The 20,042-nt window shown below is 62.3% G+C and overlaps 1 protein-coding gene and 1 long non-coding RNA gene across 2 annotated transcripts in view; both read right to left on the bottom strand.

The window, feature by feature from the left end:
* Nucleotides 1-254: 254 nt before the first annotated feature.
* LOC127463846 (cleavage and polyadenylation specificity factor subunit 1-like) overlaps nucleotides 255-20,042 on the bottom strand; it is a gene marked incomplete at its 3' end in the record, with an annotated part of 44,373 nt that continues 24,585 nt past the window's right edge. Inside the window, exons 11-17 of the mRNA XM_051773762.1 lie at nucleotides 15,605-15,735; nucleotides 13,959-14,127; nucleotides 10,937-11,134; nucleotides 5,832-5,921; nucleotides 5,559-5,738; nucleotides 2,681-2,833; nucleotides 255-293 (exon numbers count right to left, since the gene is read on the bottom strand). Coding sequence (XP_051629722.1) covers nucleotides 255-293; nucleotides 2,681-2,833; nucleotides 5,559-5,738; nucleotides 5,832-5,921; nucleotides 10,937-11,134; nucleotides 13,959-14,127; nucleotides 15,605-15,735 — 960 coding nt within the window. The remainder of the gene's footprint in view (nucleotides 294-2,680; nucleotides 2,834-5,558; nucleotides 5,739-5,831; nucleotides 5,922-10,936; nucleotides 11,135-13,958; nucleotides 14,128-15,604; nucleotides 15,736-20,042) is intronic.
* Nucleotides 11,453-13,152, bottom strand: LOC127463845 (uncharacterized). The gene is made up of 3 exons (XR_007901042.1): nucleotides 13,133-13,152; nucleotides 12,159-12,596; nucleotides 11,453-11,560 (listed from the first exon to the last, which is right to left on the bottom strand). It is a non-coding gene; the product is annotated as an uncharacterized LOC127463845 (long non-coding RNA).

Genomic DNA, 20,042 nt, shown 5'->3' with positions numbered 1-20,042 from the left:
AAAAACACCCCAAAAACACCATCAGGGATGCAGGGAACACACTGATCCTTAACTCATCCTGGGACCCCAAAAACACCCCAAAAACACCATCAGGGATCCGGGGAACACACTGATCCTTAACTCACCCTGAAAACAGCCCCAAAAACACCCCAAACCACCCCAAAAACACCATCAGGGACCCGGGGAGGACACTGATCCTTAACTCACCCTGAAAACAGCCCCAAAAAACACCCCAAAACCACCCCAAAAACCACCATCAGGGACCCGGGGAGGACACTGATCCTCAGCTCACCCTGGGACCCCCAAAACCACCCCAAAAACACCATCAGGGACCCCAAAACCACCCCAAAAACACCAACAGGGACCCCAAAACACCAACAGGGACCCCCAGGACCCCCCTCACCCCCTCACCTGCCTGTTGAAGAAGAGGAAGCCCTTGGGGCCGTTCCCAGGACCCTTTTAGGACCCCCAGGACCCTTTTAAGACCCTTTTAGGACCCCCAGACCCCTTTTAGGACCCTTTTAGGACCCCCCAGGCCCCTTTTAGGACCCTTTTATGACCCTTTTACGACACCCAGGACCCTTCTAGGACCCTTTTGGGACCCCCAGGACCCTTTTAGGACCCTTTTAAGACCCTTTTAGGACCCCCAGGACCCTTTTAGGAATCTTTTAGGACCCCCCTCACCCCTTCACCTGCCTGTTGAAGCACAGGAAGCCCTTGGGGCCATTCCCAGGACCCTTTTAGGACCCTTTTAAGACCCTTTTAAGACCCCCAGGACCCTTTTAGGCCCCTTTTAAGACCCTTTTAGGACCCCCAGGACCCTTTTAGGACTCTTTTAGGACCCTTTTAGGACTTGCAGAACCCTTTTAGGACCCTTTTATGACTCCCAGGACCCTTTTAGGACCCCCAGGACCCTTTGAAGACCTTTTAGGACCCCCAGGACCCTTTTAGGACCCCCAGAACCCTTTTAGGACCCTTTTAGGACCCCCAGGCCCCTTTTAGGACCCCCAGAACCCTTTTAGGACCCTTTAAAGACCCTTTTAAGACCCCCAGGACCCTTTCAGGACCCCCAGAACCCTTTTAGGACCCTTTAAAGACCCTTTTAAGACCCCCTGGACCCTTTTAGGACCCTTTTATGACCCCCAGGACCCTTTTAGGACCCCCAGAACCCATTTAGGACCCTTTTAAGACCCCCAGAACCCTTCTAAGACCCTTTTAGGACCCCCAGGTCCCTTTTAGGACCCTTTTAAGACCCTTTTAGGACCCTTTTAAGACCCTTTTAGGACCCTTTTAAGACCCTTTTAGGACCCTTTTAAGACCCTTTTAGGACCCCCAGAACCCTTTTAGGCCCCTTTTAAGACCCTTTTAGGACCCCCAGGACCCTTTTAGGACCCCCAGAACCCTTTTAGGACCCTTTTAAGACCTCCAGGCCCCTTTTAGGACCCTTTTAAGACCCTTTTAGGACCCTTTTAGGACCCCCAAGACCCTTTTAGGACCCTTTTAAGACCCGTTTAGGACCCCCAGGCCCGTTTTAGGACCCCCAGAACCCTTTTAGGACCCTTTAAAGACCCTTTTAAGACCCCCAGGACCCTTTCAGGACCCCCAGAACCCTTTTAGGACCCTTTAAAGACCCTTTTAAGACCCCCTGGACTCTTTTAGGACCCTTTTATGACCGCCAGGACCCTTTTAGGACCCCCAGGACCCTTTTAGGACCCTTTTAAGACCCTTTTAAGACCCTTTTAGGACCCCCAGGCCCCTTTTTGGACCCTTTAAGGACCCTTTTAGGACCCCCAGAACCCTTTCAGGACCCTTTTAAGACCCTTTTAGGACCCCCAGGCCCCTTTTAGGACCCTTTTAGGACCCCCAGAACCCTTTTAGGTCCCTTTTAAGACCCTTTTAAGACCCCCAGGCCCCTTTTAGGCCCCTTTTAAGACCCTTTTAGGACCCCCAGGACCCTTTTAGGACCCTTTTAAGACCCTTTTAGGACTGTTTTAGGCCCCTTTCAGGCCCCTCACCTGCCTGTTTAAGTAGAGGTAGCCCTTGGGGCCATTCCCAGGCCCCTTTTAGGGCCCTTTTAAGACCCTTTTAGGCCCCCCCGAACCCTTTTAGGTCCCTTTTAAGACCCTTTTAAGACCCCCAGGCCCCTTTTAGGACCCTTTTAAGACCCTTTTAGGACCCCCAGAACCCTTCTAAGACCCTTTTAGGACCCCCAGAACCCTTTTAGGACCCTTTTAAGACCCTTTTAAGACCCTTTTAGGACCCCCAGGCCCCTTTTAATACCCTTTTAAGACCCCCAGGCCCCTTTTAGGACTCTTTTAAGACCCTTTTAAGACCCTTTTAGGACCCCCAGGCCCCTTTTAAGACCCCCAGGCCCCTTTTAGGACCCCCAGACCCCTTTTAGGACCCTTTTAGGACCCCCAGAACTCTTTTAGGACCCTTTTAGGACCCCCAGGCCCCTTTTAAGACCCCCAGGCCCCTTTTAGGACCCCCAGACCCCTTTTAGGACCCTTTTAGGACCCCCAGAACTCTTTTAGGACCCTTTTAGGACCCCCAGGCCCCTTTCAAGACCCCCAGGCCCCTTTTAGGACCCTTTTATGACCCCTAGGACCCTTTTAAGACCTTTTTAAGATGATTTTAGGACCCCCAGAACCCTTTTAGGCCCGTCTCAGGCCCCCCTCACCTGCCTGTTGAAGTAGAGGAAGCCCTTGGGGCAGTTGACGTTGTGGAAGGGGGCGAAGGACTCCACGGGGCCGTCGATGGCCATGGGGTGCAGCCTCAGGGCCCCCCGGCCCGTCAGCAGCACCCAGTGCGGGCAGGGGCCGCAGATGAACACCTGGGCACAGGGGAGGGGGCACCTGGTCACACCTGGGGGCACCTGGTCACACCTGGGGGCACCCAGGGACCCCCAGGAATGGGGACAGGGCACCCAGGGACCCCCAGGAGGCACCCAGGGACCACCAGGAGGCACCCAGGGACCCCCAGGAATGGGGACAGGGCACCCAGGGACCCTTGTGAGCAGCACCCAGTGAGGGTGGGGGCTGCAGGTGAACACCTGGGGCAGGTGAGGGGGCACCTGGTCACACCTGGGGGCACCCAGGGACCCCCAGGAGGCACCCAGGGACCCCCAGGAATGGGGACAGGGCACCCAGGGACCCCCAGGAGGCACCCAGGGACCCCCGTGAGCAGCACCCAGTGAGGGGGGGGCTGCAGGTGAACACCTGGGCACAGGTGAGGGGGCACCTGGTCACACCTGGGGGCACCCAGGGACCACCAGGAGGCACCCAGGGACCCCCAGGAATGGGGACAGGGCACCCAGAGACCCCCAGGAGGCACCCAGGGACCCCCATGAGCAGCACCCAGTGAGGGCAGGGGCTGCAGGTGAACATCTGGCACAGGTGAGGGGGCAACTGGTCACACCTGGGGGCACCCAGGGACCACCAGGAGGCACCCAGGGACCCCCAGGAATGGGGGGAAGCACCCAGAGACCCCCAGGAGGCACCCAGGGACCCCCATGAGCAGCACCCAGTGAGGGCAGGGGCTGCAGGTGAACATCTGGCACAGGTGAGGGGGCAACTGGTCACACCTGGGGGCACCCAGGGACCACCAGGAGGCACCCAGAGACCCCCAGGAACGGGGACAGGGCACCCAGGGACCCCCAGGAGGCACCCAGGGACCCCCGTGAGCAGCACCCAGTGAGGGTGGGGGCTGCAGGTGAACACCTGGGGCAGGTGAGGGGGCACCTGGTCACACCTGGGGGCACCTGGTCACACCTGGGGGCACCCAGGGACCCCCAGGAACGAGGACAGGGCACCCAGGGACCCCCAGGAGGCACCCAGGGACCCCCAGGAATGGGGACAGGGCACCCAGGGACCCCCGTGAGCAGCACCCAGTGAGGGTGGGGGCTGCAGGTGAACACCTGGGGCAGGTGAGGGGGCACCTGGTCACACCTGGGGGCACCCAGGGACCCCCAGGAGGCACCCAGGGACCACCAGGAATGGGGACAGGGCACCCAGGGACCCCCAGAGACCCCCAGGAATGGGGGGAAGCACCCAGGGACTCCCGTGAGCAGTACCCAGTGAGGGCAGGGGCTGCAGGTGAACACCTGGCACAGGTGAGGGGGCACCTGGGGGCACCCAGGGACCACCAGGAATGGGGACAGGGCACCCAGGGACCCCCAGGGACCACCAGGAATGGGGACAGGGCACCCAGGGACCCCCAGGGACCACCAGGAATGGGGACAGGGCACCCAGGGACCCCCGTGAGCAGCACCCAGTGAGGGGGGGGGGGCTGCAGGTGAACACCTGAGGCAGGTGAGGGGGCACCTGGTCACACCTGGGGGCACCCAGGGACCACCCCCAGGGTGGGAGAACCCCCCCATAACCCCAGAGGAGGGACCACCAGGACCCCCCCAGCCCCCCCCTGAACTCAGGGTGCTCCCCATGGCCCCCCAGACTCAGAGTCCCCCCAGTGCCCCCTGAGTGCCCCCCAGTCCCCCCCACCAAGATTTAAGCCCCCCCCTGAACTCAGGGTGCCCCCCACGGCCCCCCCAGACTCAGGGCCCCCCCAGTGACCCGAGTGCCCCCCAGCCCCCCCCTCAAGATTTGGGGCCCCCCCTGACCCCTGAGTGCCCCCTGAGTGACCCCCAGCCCCCCCCCCCCAGATTTGGGCCCCCCAGACCCAGTGCCCCCCCAGTGCCCCCTGAGTGACCCCCAGTTCCCCCCTTCCCCCAGATTTGGGCCCCCCAGACCCAGTGCCCCCCCAGCGCCCCCCAGTTCCCCCCCCCTCCAGATTTAGACCCCCCAGACCCAGTGCCCCCCCAGTGACCCCTGAGTGACCCCCAGCCCCCCCCCCTAAGATTCGGGCCCCCCCCAGACCCAGTGCCCCCCCAGTGCCCCCTGAGTGCCCCCCAGTCCCCCCCCCCCAAGATTTGGGGCTCCCCCTGAGCTTAGGGTGCCCCCCACGGCCCCCCCAGACTCAGAGCCCCCCCAGTGACCCCTGAGTGACCCCCAGTTCCCCCCCTCCCAAATTTGGCCCCCCCCCCATTCCCTGGGTGCCCCCCATGGCCCCTCCAGCCTCAGTGCCCCCCCAGTGCCCCCTGAGTGACCCCCAGTCCCCCCCACCAAGATTTAAGCCCCTCCCTGAACTCAGGGTGCCCCCCACGGCCCCCCCAGACTCAGGGCCCCCCCAGTGACCCCTGAGTGCCCCCCAGCCCCCCCCTCAAGATTTGGGGCCCCCCCTGACCCCTGAGTGCCCCCTGAGTGACCCCCAGCCCCCCCCCCCCCAGATTTGGGCCCCCCAGACCCAGTGCCCCCCCAGTGCCCCCTGAGTGACCCCCAGTTCCCCCCTTCCCCCAGATTTGGGCCCCCCAGACCCAGTGCCCCCCCAGCGCCCCCCAGTTCCCCCCCCCTCCAGATTTAGACCCCCCAGACCCAGTGCCCCCCCAGTGACCCCTGAGTGACCCCCAGCCCCCCCCCCTAAGATTCGGGCCCCCCCCAGACCCAGTGCCCCCCCAGTGCCCCCCAGCCCCCCCCCCCCCAATTTTGGGGGCCCCCCCTCACCCCGGAGTATCCGTAGATGTCGTGGAAGTGCCGGAAGCGGGCGACCCTCCCCCGGGGCCCCCCCGGCTCCTCAGGGGTCCCCCCGGAACCCCCCCCCGGGGTTCCCCCCGCCCCGGGCCCTTCCGGCTTTTTCCGGGACGGTTTCGGCTTCTTCTCGCGGAAGTTGATGCCGTGGGGGACCTGGGAGGGGGGACAAAGGGGGGTGAGGAGGGTCCAGGGGGGGTTTTGGGGTGTGGGGACCCCCCCAGAGCCCCCCCCCGGGCTCCTCCTCACCTTCCGGAACCGGACCTTGAGGTTGGACTGGCCCAGCTGGGAGTCGTGGGAAAAGGCCTCGTACAGGAGCAGCTCCTGCTCCACGTGCACCTGCACCCCCAAAAATGGGTCAGGGGGGACCCCAAATCACCCCCAAACTGCCCTGAGACCCCTAGATCAGCCACGGGACCCCCAAACTCTCCTCAAATCCCTCTGACCCCCGAATCCCCCCCAATATCCCCCTGAGAGCCCCCACTCCTTGTACAGGAGCAGCTCCTGCTCCACGTGCACCTGAACCCCCCAAAAAATGGGTAGGGGGGGAACCCCAAACTGCCCTGAGACCCCCAGATCAGCCACGGGACCCCCAAACGCCCCCAAACTGCCCCGTGACCCCCAAACCACCCCCAAATCCCCCTGAGCAGTTCCTGTTCCATGTGCACCTGAACCCCAAAAAATGGGTCAGGGGGAGGACCCCAAACTGCCCTGAGACCCCCAGATGAGCTATGGGACCCCCAAACCCCCCCAAATCCCCCTGACAGCCCCCACTGCTCCAACCCCCCCAAATCCCCCTGAGAGCCCCCACCCCTCGTACAGGAGCAGCTCCTGCTCCACGTGCACCTGCACCCCCAAAAACGGGTCAGGGGGGACCCCAAATCACCCAAAACTGCCCTGAGACCCCCAGATCAGCCATGGGACCCCCAAACCCCCCCAAACTGCCCCGTGACCCCCGAACCACCCCCAAATCCCCCTGACAGCCCCCACTCCTTGTACAGGAGCAGCTCCTGCTCCACGTGCACCTGAACCCCCCAAAAACGGGTCAGGGGGGACCCCCAAATCACCCCCAGGACCCCAAATCCCCCCCCATATCCCCCTGACAGCCCCCACTGCTCCAACCCCCCCAAATCCCCCTGACAGCCCCCACCCCTCGTACAGGAGCAGCTCCTGCTCCACGTGCACCTGCACCCCCCAAAAACGGGTCAGGGGGGGGACCCCAAACTGCCCTGAGACCCCCAGATCAGCCACGGGACCCCCAAACCCCCCTAAACTGCCCTGAGACCCCCAGATCAGCCATGGGACCCCCAAACCCTCCCCAAATCCCCCTGACCCCGGAACCACCCCCAAATCCCCCTGAGCCCTCGTACAGGAGCAGCTCCTGCTCCACGTGCACCTGCACCCCAAAAAATGGGTCAGGGGGACCCCCAAAACTGCCCCAGGACCCCCAGATCAACCATGGGACCCCCAAACCCTTCCCAACTCCCCCAGACCCCCAAATCCCCCCCAATATCCCCCTGACAGCCCCCACTCCTTGTACAGGAGCAGCTCCTGCTCCACGTGCACCTGCACCCCAAAAAATGGGTCAGGGGGGACCCCAAATCACCCCCAGGACCCCAAATCCCCCCCCATATCCCCCTGACAGCCCCCACTGCTCCAACCCCCCCCAAATCCCCCTGAGAGCCCCCACACCTCACACAGGAGCAGCTCCTGCTCCACGTGCACCTGCACCCCCAAAAACGGGTCAGGGGGGGGACCCCAAACTGCCCTGGGACCCCCAGAGCAGACATGGGACCCCCAAACCCTCCCCAAATCTCCCTGACCTCCAAATCCCCCCCAATATCCCCCTGAGAGCCCCCACTCCTCGTACAGGAGCAGCTCCTGCTCCACGTGCACCTGAACCCCCCAAAAAATGGGTCAGGGGGGGAACCCCAAACTGCCCTGAGACCCCCAGATCAGCCACGGGACCCCCAAACGCCCCCAAACTGCCCCGTGACCCCCAAACCACCCCCAAATCCCCCTGAGCAGTTCCTGTTCCATGTGCACCTGAACCCCAAAAAATGGGTCAGGGGGAGGACCCCAAACTGCCCTGAGACCCCCAGATGAGCTATGGGACCCCCAAACCCCCCCAAATCCCCCTGACAGCCCCCACTGCTCCAACCCCCCCAAATCCCCCTGACAGCCCCCACCCCTCGTACAGGAGCAGCTCCTGCTCCACGTGCACCTGCACCCCCAAAAAACAGGTCAGGGGGGGACCCCAAACTGCCCTGAGACCCCCAGATCAGCCACGGGACCCCCAAACCCTCCCCAAATCCCCCTGACCCCCGAATCCCCCCCAATATCCCCCTGAGAGCCCCCACACCTCACACAGGAGCAGCTCCTGCTCCACGTGCACCTGCACCCCCAAAAACGGGTCAGGGGGACCCCCAAAACTGCCCTGGGACCCCCAGATCAGCCATGGGACCCCCAAACCCCCCCAAACTGCCCCGTGACCCCCGAACCACCCCCAAATCCCCCTGACAGCCCCCACTCCTTGTACAGGAGCAGCTCCTGCTCCATGTGCACCTGAACCCCCAAAAATGGGTCAGGGGGACCCCCAAATCACCCCCAGGACCCCAAATCCCCCCCCATATCCCCCTGACAGCCCCCACTGCTCCAACCCCCCCAAATCCCCCTGACAGCCCCCACCCCTCACACAGGAGCAGCTCCTGCTCCACGTGCACCTGCACCCCCCAAAAACGGGTCAGGGGGACCCCCAAAACTGCCCTGAGACCCCCAGATCAGCCACGGGACCCCCAAACCCCCCTAAACTGCCCTGAGACCCCCAGATCAGTCACAGGACCCCCAAACCCTCCCCAAGTCCCCCTGACCCCTGAACCACCCCCAAATCCCCCTGAGCCCTCGTACAGGAGCAGCTCCTGCTCCACGTGCACCTGAACCCCCAAAAAATGGGTCAGGGGGGACCCCAAATCACCCCCAGGACCCCCAAACCATCCCCAATATGCCCCTGACAGTCCCCACCCCCTGCACCCCCAGAAACAGGTCAGGGGGGACCCCAAACCACCCAAACTGCCCCGGCACCTCCAGATCAGCCACGGGACCCCCAACCCCTCCCATTCCCACCATTCCCATCATTCCCGTTATCCCATCAGCGGGAACGGTCGGCTCTGTCCCCTCTCCCTCTCCCCATTCCCCCCATTCCCACCATTCCCAGCATTCCCAGATTCCCACCAGCAGGAACGGGCGGCTCTGTCCCCTGTTCCTCTCCCCATTCCCCCCATTCCCACCATTCCCAGCATTCCCAGATTCCCACCAGCAGGAACGGTCGGCTCTGTCCCCTGTTCCTCTCCCCATTCCCACCATTCCCACCACTCCCATCATTCCCAGATTCCCACCAGCAGCAAGGAGCAGCCCTGTCCCCTGTTCCTCTCCCCATTCCCAGCATTCCCACCATTCCCATCACTCCCACCATTCCCGTTATCCCACCAGCAGGAACGGTCAGCTCTGTCCCCCATCCCTCTCCCCATTCCCACCATTCCCACCACTCCCATCATTCCCGTTATCCCACCAGCAGGAACGGTCGGCTCTGCCCCCTCTCCCTCTCCCCATTCCCCCCATTCCCCCCATTCCCCCCATTCCCACCATTCCCATCACTCCCATCATTCCCGTTATCCCACCAGCAGGAACGGTTGGCTCTGCCCCCTTTTCCTCTCCCCATTCCCACCATTCCCATCACTCCCATCATTCCCACCATTCCCAGATTCCCACCAGCAGAAAGGATCAGCCCTGTCCCCCCTCCCTCTCCCCACTCCCACCACTCCCATCACTCCCAGCATTCCCAGCATTCCCGTTATCCCCCCAGCAGCAAGGAGCAGCCCTGTCCCCCCTCCCTCTCCCCATTCCCCCCATTCCCAGCATTCCCAGATTCCCACCAGCAGGAACGGTTGGCTCTGCCCCCTGTCCCTCTCCCCATTCCCACCATTCCCACCATTCCCATCACTCCCATCATTCCCAGATTCCCACCAGCAGAAAGGATCAGCCCTGTCCCCCATCCCTCTCCCCATTCCCATCATTCCCAGCATTCCCACCATTCCCAGATTCCCACCAGCAGGAATGCTCGGCTCTGTCCCCCCTCCCTCTCCCCATTCCCACCATTCCCCCCATTCCCATCACTCCCATCATTCCCAGATTCCCACCAGCAGCAAGGAGCAGCCCTGTCCCCTGTTCCTCTCCCCATTCCCACCATTCCCATCATTCCCATCATTCCCAGATTCCCACCAGCAGGAACGGTTGGCTCTGTCCCCTCTCCCTCTCCCCATCCCTCTCCCCATTCCCACCATTCCCATCATTCCCGTTATCCCTCCAGCAGCAAGGAGCAGCCCTGTCCCCTGTTCCTCTCCCCATTCCCACCATTCCCATCATTCCCACCATTCCCAGATTCCCACCAGCAGGAACGGTCGGCTCTGTCCCCCCTCCCTCTCCCCATTCCCACCATTCCCACCATTCCCACCATTCCCATCACTCCCATCATTCCCGTTATCCCACCAGCCGGAACGGTTGGCTCTGCCCCCTTTTCCTCTCCCCATTCCCACCATTCCCATCACTCCCATCATTCCCATCATTCCCAGATTCCCACCAGCAGGAAGGGTCGGCTCTGTCCCCTGTCCCTCTCCCCATTCCCACCATTCCCACCATTCCCATCATTCCCAGATTCCCACCAGCAGAAAGGAGCAGCCCTGTCCCCCCTCCCTCTCCCCATTCCCACCATTCCCACCATTCCCTTTATTCCCAGCATTCCCACCACTCCCACCATTCCCATTATCCCACCAGCAGGAATGGTCGGCTCTGTCCCCCATCCCTCTCCCCATTCCCACCATTCCCACCATTCCCATCCCTCCCATCATTCCCAGATTCCCACCAGCAGGAATGCTCGGCTCTGTCCCCCATCCCTCTCCCCATTCCCATCACTCCCACCATTCCCAGATTCCCAGATTCCCACCAGCAGGAACGCTCGGCTCTGCCCCCTTTTCCTCTCCCCATTCCCACCATTCCCATCACTCCCACCATTCCCATCATTCCCAGATTCCCACCAGCAGCAAGGGACGGCTCTGTACCCCCTCCCTCTCCCCATTCCCACCATTCCCATCATTCCCAGATTCCCACCAGCAGAAAGGAGCAGCCCTGTCCCTTATTCCTCTCCCCATTCCCACCATTCCCCCCATTCCCACCATTCCCCCCACTCCCATCATTCCCGTTATCCCACCAGCAGAAAGGAGCAGCCCTGTCCCCTGTTCCTCTCCCCATTCCCACCATTCCCCCCACTCCCACCATTCCCAGATTCCCAGCATTCCCACCAGCAGGAAGGGGCGGCTCTGGCGCCGGCCCAGCCCCACGAGCAGCAGCTCCCGCACGTGGGGCAGCTCCCGCTCGCCCCGCTCGTCCTTCCTGGGCTCGGCCGGGGGCTGCCCGAAGGAGCTGTCCACCAGCACCCGCTGCCCCACCGGGAAGTTCTTCACCAGGAACACCAGCCGCCACTCGGGAACCTGGTAGATCTGCGGGAAAGAAAAAAAAAAACAACGGGAATTCCCGCTGGGAATGAATTCCTGGATGAGCGGCACCGGCTCTCCCCGCTCCCGGAGGTCCCGCCCCTGTCCCGCCCCCATCCCGCCCCCATGGGATGCTTCCCACTTCTCCCACGACCATCCCGGTCCCCTTCCCAGTTTCCCTGCCGTGGTCAACTCAGAATCCCACCGGGAATTCCGCCGGGAACAACAGAATTCCCAACAAGCCCCCCACACGCTTCCCACTGCCCTTCCTGGTGCTCCCGCTCCTGTCGCGCTTCCCTGGGACCCTTCCCAGTTTTCCTGCTTCCCTGGGATCCTTCCCACTTCTCCCCTGACCATCCCAGTCCCCTTCCCGGTTTCCCTGCCGTGGTCAGCTCAGAATCCCACCGGGAATTCCGCTGGGAACACCGACACCTCCCAGCCACAATATACTGAGAACTCCCACTGCCCTTCCCAGCACTCCACCCCTTCCCACCCTCCTGGGACTCTTCCCAGTTTTCCCACTGCCCTGGGATCCTTCCCACTTCTCCCATGACCATCCCGGTCCCCTTCCCGGTTTCCCTGCCGTGGTCAGCTCAGAATCCCACCGGGAATTCCGCCGGGTACAACAGAATTCCCAACAAGCCCCCCACACGCTTCCCACTGCCCTTCCTGGTGCTCCCGCTCCTGTCGCGCTTCCCTGGGACCCTTCCCAGTTTTCCTGCTTCCCTGGGATCCTTCCCACTTCTCCCCTGACCATCCCAGTCCCCTTCCCGGTTTCCCTGCCGTGGTCAGCTCAGAATCCCACTGGGAATTCCACCGGGAACATCAACACCGTGCCACTGGCGTTCCCAAGCACCCCACACACTTCCCCTGCTCCCGCTCCTGTCCCGCTTCACTGGGACCCTTCCCAGTTTTCCCACTTCCCTGGGATCCTTCCCACTTCTCCCATGACCATCCCAGTCCCCTTCCCAGTTTCCCTGCCGTGGTCAGCTCAAAATCCCACCGGGAATTCCGCCGGGAACACCGACACTGCAACACAACACACCGAGCGCTCCACATGCTTCCCACTGCCCTTCCCAGTATTCCCACCCCATCCCACCCTCCTGGGACCCTTCCCAGTTTTCCCACTTCTCTGGGATTCTTCCCACTTCTCCCATGACCATCCCGGTCCCCTTCCCAGTTTCCCTGCCGTGGTCAACTCAGAATCCCACCGGGAATTCCGCCGGGAACAACAGAATTCCCAACAAGCCCCCCACACGCTTCCCACTGCCCTTCCTGGTGCTCCCGCTCCTGTCGCGCTTCCCTGGGACCCTTCCCAGTTTTCCTGCTTCCCTGGGATCCTTCCCACTTCTCCCCTGACCATCCCAGTCCCCTTCCCGGTTTCCCTGCCGTGGTCAGCTCAGAATCCCACCGGGAATTCCGCCGGGAACACCGACACCTCCCAGCCACGACATACTGAGAACTCCCACTGCCCTTCCCAGTATTCCCACCCCATCCCACCTCCCTGAGGCCCTTCCTGGTTTTCCCACCAGCTCTTCCCAGCTTTCCCACCACCATCCACCTGGAATTCCACTGGGAATCCCACTGGGAATGTCACCACGTGACGCTGGCGCTGACACGCTCAGCATCCCACACACTTCCCGCTCCCTTTCCCGGTGTTCCCAACCCTGTCCCACTTCCCTGGGATCCTTCCCACTTCTCCCATGACCATCCCAGTCCCCTTCCCAGTTTCCCTGCGGTGGTCAGCTCAGAATCCCACCGGGAATTCCGCTGGGAACACCGACACCTCCCAGCCACAATATACTGAGAACTCCCACTGCCCTTCCCAGCACTCCACCCCTTCCCACCCTCCTGGGACTCTTCTCAGTTTTCCCACTGCCCTGGGATCCTTCCCACTTCTCCCATGACCATCCCGGTCCCCTTCCCAGTTTCCCTGCCGTGGTCAGCTCAGAATCCCACCGGGAATTCCGCCGGGTACAACAGAATTCCCAACAAGCCCCCCACACGCTTCCCACTGCCCTTCCTGGTGCTCCCGCTCCTGTCGCGCTTCCCTGGGACCCTTCCCAGTTTTCCTGCTTCCCTGGGATCCTTCCCACTTCTCCCCTGACCATCCCAGTCCCCTTCCCGGTTTCCCTGCCGTGGTCAGCTCAGAATCCCACCGGGAATTCCGCTGGGAACACCAACACCTCCCAGCCACAATATACTGAGAACTCCCACTGCCCTTCCCAGCACTCCACCCCTTCCCACCCTCCTGGGACTCTTCCCAGTTTTCCCACTGCCCTGGGATCCTTCCCACTTCTCCCCTGACCATCCCAGTCCCCTTCCCAGTTTCCCTGCCACGGTCCACTCAGAATCCCACCGGGAATTCCGCCGGGAACACCGACACCTCCCAGCCACGACATACTGAGAACTCCCACTGCCCTTCCCAGTATTCCCACCCCATCCCACCCTCCTGGGACCCTTCCCAGTTTTCCCACTTCCCTGGGATCCTTCCCACTTCTCCCATGACCATCCCAGTCCCCTTCCCAGTTTCCCTGCTGTGGTCAGCTCAGAATCCCACCAGGAATTCCACCAGGAACACCGACACTGCGCCACGACACACTGAGCACTTCCACTGCCCTTCCCAGTATTCCCACCCCATCCCACCTCCCTCAGCCCCTTCCCGGTCTTCCCACCACCTCTTCCCAGCTTTCCCACCACCACCCACCTGGGAATTCCACTGGGAATCCCACTGGGAACACCCCACCAGCACTCCCAGCCCCGCCACACTGAGCCCCCCTCCCCTGCTCTTCCCGCTCCCCCTCCCCGGCATTCCCGGCATTCCCGGTACCTCCATGTTGCCGTTCTCCCGGGCCAGGACACACCAGTGGGTGGGTTCGGGGCTGTTTTGGGAGGGGTCCCGCTCGGGGGGGCCGGGACGACGCGGCTCCTCCTTGGGGGGGCTGTGCTGGGCCCCCGAGTCCCCGTAGAGCATCTCCTCCTCGTCGTCCACGGAGTCACTGTGACATGGGGGGACACTTGGGGACACCTGGGGACACTGGGGACACCCTGGGGATACTTGGGGACACCCTGGGGATACTTGGGGACACCCTGGGGACACTGGGGACACACCCCGAGGGGGCTGTGCTGGGTCCCTCAGTCCCCGTAGAGCATCTCCTGCTCATCGTCCACGGGGTCACTGGGACATGGGGACACTTGGGGACACCTGGGACACACCCTGGGACACCTGGGGACACCTGGGACATCCTGGGGATACTTGGGGACACCCTGGGGACACTGGGGACACACCCCGAGGGGGCTGTGCTGGGTCCCTCAGTCCCCGTAGAGCATCTCCTGCTCATCGTCCATGGGGTCACTGGGACAGGGGGGGACACTTGGGGACACCTGGGACACACCCTGGGGACACCTGGGACACCCTGGGGACACCTGGGACACCCTGGGGATACTTGGGGACACCCTGGGGACACACCCCGGGGGGGCTGTGCTGGGTCCCTCAGTCCCCGTAGAGCATCTCCTGCTCATCGTCCACGGGGTCCCTGGGACAGGGGGGGACACTTGGGGACACCTGGGGACACACCCTGGGGACACCTGGGACACCCTGGGGATACCTGGGACATCCTGGGGACACTCAGGGGACACCTTGGGGACCCTCTCGTGTGGCACAAGGGGCTTGGGACACCCAGGGGGGCTCATGTGGGGCAGGAGGGGCTGGGGATGCCCTGGAGGGGTTGGGGACACCCTGGGGACAACAGGAGGGATTGGGGACACCCAGGAAGGGTTGGGGACACAATGGGGACAACGGGAGGGGTTGGGGACACCCTGGAAGGGTTGGGGACACAATGGGGACAACGGGAGGGGTTGGGGACACCCGGGAGTGGTTGGGGACACCTGGGAACCCCTGGGGACAACAGGAGGGGTTGGGGACACCCTGGGGACAACAGGAGGGGTTGGGGACAACGGGAGGGGTTGGGGACACCCAGGAGGGGTTGGGGACACCCTGGGGACAATGGGAGGGGTTGGGGACACCCAGGAGGGGTTGGGGACACCGGGAGGGGTTGAGGACACCCGGGACCCCCTGGGGACACCCTGGAGGGGTTGGGGACACCCTGGGGACAACAGGAGGGGTTGGGGACACCCGGGAGGGGTTGGGGACACCCTGGGGACACCTGAGAGGGGTTGGGGACACCTGGGAACCCCTGGGGACAACGGGAGGGGTTGGGGACAATAGGAGGGGTTGGGGACACCCAGGACCCCCTGGGGACACCCAGGAGGGGTTGGGGACACCCTGGGGACAACAGGAGGGATTGGGGACACCCAGGAAGGGTTGAGGACACCCTGGGGACAACAGGAGGGGATGGGGACACCCGGGAGGGGTTGGGGACACCCTGGGGACAACAGGAGGGATTGGGGACACCCGGGAGGGGTTGGGGACACCCGGGAGGGGTTGGGGCCACCCGAGGGGTCCCTGTCACCCACCTGAGGTCCTGGATGAGGGTCTCGGCCTCGGCGTGGGGTCGGGGCGGGGGGTCCTCGCGGGGGATGCGGCTCTCGGTGGTGAACATCCCGCTGAGATCCCGGTACAGGCACAGGGCGGTGACCCGGGATTGCTGCCATGGGAATGGGAATATGGGAATGGGAATGGGAATGGGAATATGGGAATGGGAATGGGAACATCCCGCTGAGATCCCGGTACAGGCACAGGGCGGTGACCCGGGATTGCTGCAATGGGAATATGGGAATGGGAATGGGAACATCCCACTGAGATCCCGGTACAGGCACAGGGCTGTCACCTGGGATTGCTGCAATGGGAATATGGGAATGGGAATGGGAATATGGGAATGGGAATATGGGAATGGGAACATCCTGCTGAGATCCCGGTACAGGTACAGGGCGGTGACCCGGGATTGCTGGAATGGGAATGGGAATATGGGAATGGGAATGGGAACATGGGAATATGGGAATGGGAATGGGAACATCCCGCTGAGATCCCGGTACAGGCACAGGGCGGTGACCCGGGATTGCTGCAATGGGAATATGGGAATGGGAACATCCCTGGGGATTGCTGCAATGGGAATGGGAATGGGAATGGGAATGGGAATGGGAATGGGAATGGGAACATCCCGCTGAGATCCCGGTACAGGCACAGGGCAGTGACCCGGGATTGCTGGAATGGGAATGGGAATATGGGAATGGGAATGGGAATATGGGAATGGGAATGGGAACATCCCGCTGAGATCCAGGTACAGGCACAGGGCGGTGACCCGGGATTGCTGGAATGGGAATATGGGAATGGGAACATGGGAATATGGGAATGGGAACATCCCGCTGAGATCCCGGTACAGGCACAGGGCTGTGACCCGGGATTGCTGGAACGGGAATGGGAATATGGGAATGGGAATATGGGAATGGGAATATGGGAATGGGAACATCCCGCTGAGATCCCGGTACAGGCACAGGGCTGTCACCCGGGATTGCTGCAATGGGAATGGGAATGGGAATATGAGAATGGGAATGGGAATGGGAATATGGGAATGGGAACATCCCGCTGAGATCCCGGTACAGGCACAGGGCTGTGACCCGGGATTGCTGGAACGGGAATGGGAATATGGGAATGGGAATGGGAACATCCCACTGGAATGGGAATGGGAATATGGGAATGGGAATGGGAACATCCCGCTGAGATCCCGGTACAGGCACAGGGCTGTCACTAGGATTGCTGGAATGGGAATGGGAATACGGGAATGGGAATATGGGAATGGGAATATGGGAATGGGAATGGGAATGGGAACATCCCGCTGAGATCCCGGTACAGGCACAGGGCTGTCACCCGGGATTGCTGCAATGGGAATATGGGAATGGGAATGGGAATATGGGAATGGGAATATGGGAATGGGAACATCCCACTGAGATCCCGGTACAGGCACAGGGCTGTCACCCGGGATTGCTGGAATGGGAATGGGAAATATGGGAATGGGAATGGGAACATCCCACTGAGATCCCAGTACAGGCACAGGGCTGTCACCCGGGATTGCTGGAATGGGAATGGGAATGGGAATGGGAATATGGGAATGGGAACATCCCGCTGAGATCCTGGTACAGGCACAGGGCGGTGACCCGGGATTGCTGCAATGGGAATGGGAATGGGAATATGGGAATGGGAATGGGAACATCCCACTGAGATCCCGGTACAGGCACAGGGCTGTGACCCGGGATTGCTGCAATGGGAATGGGAATGGGAATATGGGAATGGGAATGGGAATGGGAATATGGGAATGGGAACATCCCGCTGAGATCCCGGTACAGGCACAGGGCTGTCACCCGGGATTGCTGGAACGGGAATGGGAATGGGAACATGGGAATATGGGAATGGGAACATCCCACTGAGATCCCGGTACAGGCACAGGGCTGTCACTGGGATTGCTGCAATGGGAATGGGAATATGGGAATGGGAATATGGGAATGGAAATGGGAACATCCCTGGGGATTGCTGGAATGGGAATGGGAATGGGAATATGGGAATGGGAATATGGGAATGGGAACATCCCGCTGAGATCCCGGTACAGGCACAGGGCGGTGACCCGGGATTGCTGGAACAGGAATGGGAATATGGGAATGGGAATGGGAACATCCCGCTGAGATCCCGGTACAGGCACAGGGCTGTCACTGGGATTGCTGGAACGGGAATGGGAATGGGAATGGGAATGGGAATGGGAATGGGAACGGGAACATCCCTGGGGATTGCTGGAATGGGAATGGGAACATCCCTGGGGACACCCCATGAGGGCTCACATGGGGCACAGGGGGGACTGTTGGGGACAGTTGGGGACATTCGCGTGTGACACGGGAGTTGGGGACATTGGGGACACAGGTGACACATGTGACACGGGGGTTTGGGGACACAGGTGACACGTGTGACACGGGGGGTCTCAGCAGGGCCAGGTGGGGATTTAAGGACGATTGGGACACTCAGGTGTGACACGGGGGGGTGGGGACATTGGGGACACAGGTGCCACTCACGTGTGACACGGGGGGTCTCAGCAGGGCCAGGTGGGGGTTGGGGACATTGGGGACACTCAGGTGTGACACGGGGGGTTGGGGACATTGGGGACAGAGGCGACACTCGTGTGACACAGGGGGTTGGGGACATTGGGGACACTCAGGTGGGACACGGGGGTGTGGGGACATTGGGGACAGAGGCGACACTCATGTGTGACACAGGGGGTTGGGGACATTGGGGACACTCAGGTGGGACACGGGGGGTCTGGTCAGGGCCAGGTGGGGGTTTGGGGACATTGGGGACACTCAGGTGTAACACGGGGGGTTGGGGACACTCCCGTGTGACACGGGGGGTCTGGTCAGGGCCAGGCAGGGGTTGGGGACATTGGGGACACAGGTGACACTCCCGTGTGACACGGAGGGCCTGGTCAGGGCCAGGCAGGGTTGGGGACATTTGGGACACTGGGGACACTCACGTGTGACACGGGGGGTCTGGTCAGGGCCAGGCAAGGGCTTGGGGACACTGGGGACACTCACATGTGACACGGGGGGCCTGGTCAGGGCCAGGTGGGGGTTTGGGGACATTGGGGACACAGGTGCCACTCACATGTGACACGGGGAGTCTCAGCAGGGCCAGGTGTGGTTTGGGGACATTGGGGACACTCAGGTGTGACACGGGGGGCCTGGTCAGGGCCAGGGGGGGTTTGGGGACACTGGGGACACTCATGTGTGACACAGGGGTTGGGGACATTGGGGACATTGGGGACACTGAGGTGTGACACGGGGGGCCTGGTCAGGGCCAGGGGGGTTTGGGGACACTGGGGACACTCATGTGTGACACAGGGGTTGGGGACATTGGGGACATTGGGGACACTGAGGTGTGACACGGGGGGCCTGGTCAGGGCCAGGTGGGGGTTTGGGGACATTGGGGACACTCAGGTGTGACACGGGGGGCCTGGTCAGGGCCGGGGGGGGTTGGGGACATTGGGGACACTCACGTGTGACACGGGGGGCCTGGTCAGGGCCGGGGGGGGTTGGGGACATTGGGGACACTCAGGTGTGACACGGGGGGTTGGGGACATTGGGGACACTCAGGTGTGACACGGGGGTTGGGGACATTGGGGACATTGGGGACACTGAGGTGTGACACGGGGGGCCTGGTCAGGGCCAGGTGGGGGTTGGGGACATTGGGGACACTCACATGTGACACGGGGGGCCTGGTCAGGGCCGGGGGGGGTTGGGGACATTGGGGACACTCAGGTGTGACACGGGGGGTTGGGGACACTCACGTGTGACACGGGGGGCCTGGTCAGGGCCAGGGGGGGGTTTGGGGACACAGGTGGCACTCACATGTGACACGGGGGGCCTGGTGAGGGCCAGGTGGGGTTGGGGACATTGGGGACACTCAGGTGTGACACGGGGGTTGGGGACATAGGGGACATTGGGGAAACTCACGTGTGACACGGGGGGCCTGGTGAAGGCCAGGCGGGGTTTGGGGACACAGGTGACACTCAGGTGTGACACAGGGGGCCTGGTCAGGGCCAGGCGGGGCTTTGGGGACATTGGGGACACTCAGGTGTGACACAGGGGGTTGGGGACACTCGTGTGTGACACGGGGGTTTGGGGACATTGGGGACACTCAGGTGTGACACGGGGGGTTGGGGACACTCAGGTGTGACACGGGGGGTCTCAGCAGGGCCAGGCGGGGGTTGGGGACATTGGGGACATTGGGGACACTCAGGTGTGACACGGGACATTGGGGACACTCACGTGTGACACGGGGGGCCTGGTCAGGGCCAGGCAGGGGTTTGGGGACACTGGGGACACTCAGGTGTGACACGGGGGTTTGGGGACACTCAGGTGTGACACGGGGGGTTGGGGACACTCACGTGTGACACGGGGGGCCTGGTCAGGGCCA

Source organism: Manacus candei, unplaced genomic scaffold (assembly GCF_025592945.1).
Source record: "Manacus candei isolate 608988 ecotype Guabito, Panama unplaced genomic scaffold, ASM2559294v1 h1tg000176l, whole genome shotgun sequence".
Lineage (NCBI taxonomy): Eukaryota > Metazoa > Chordata > Aves > Passeriformes > Pipridae > Manacus > Manacus candei.
Note: the sequence above shows the minus strand (reverse complement) of the source record. Positions and strands in the feature narration are given on the sequence as shown.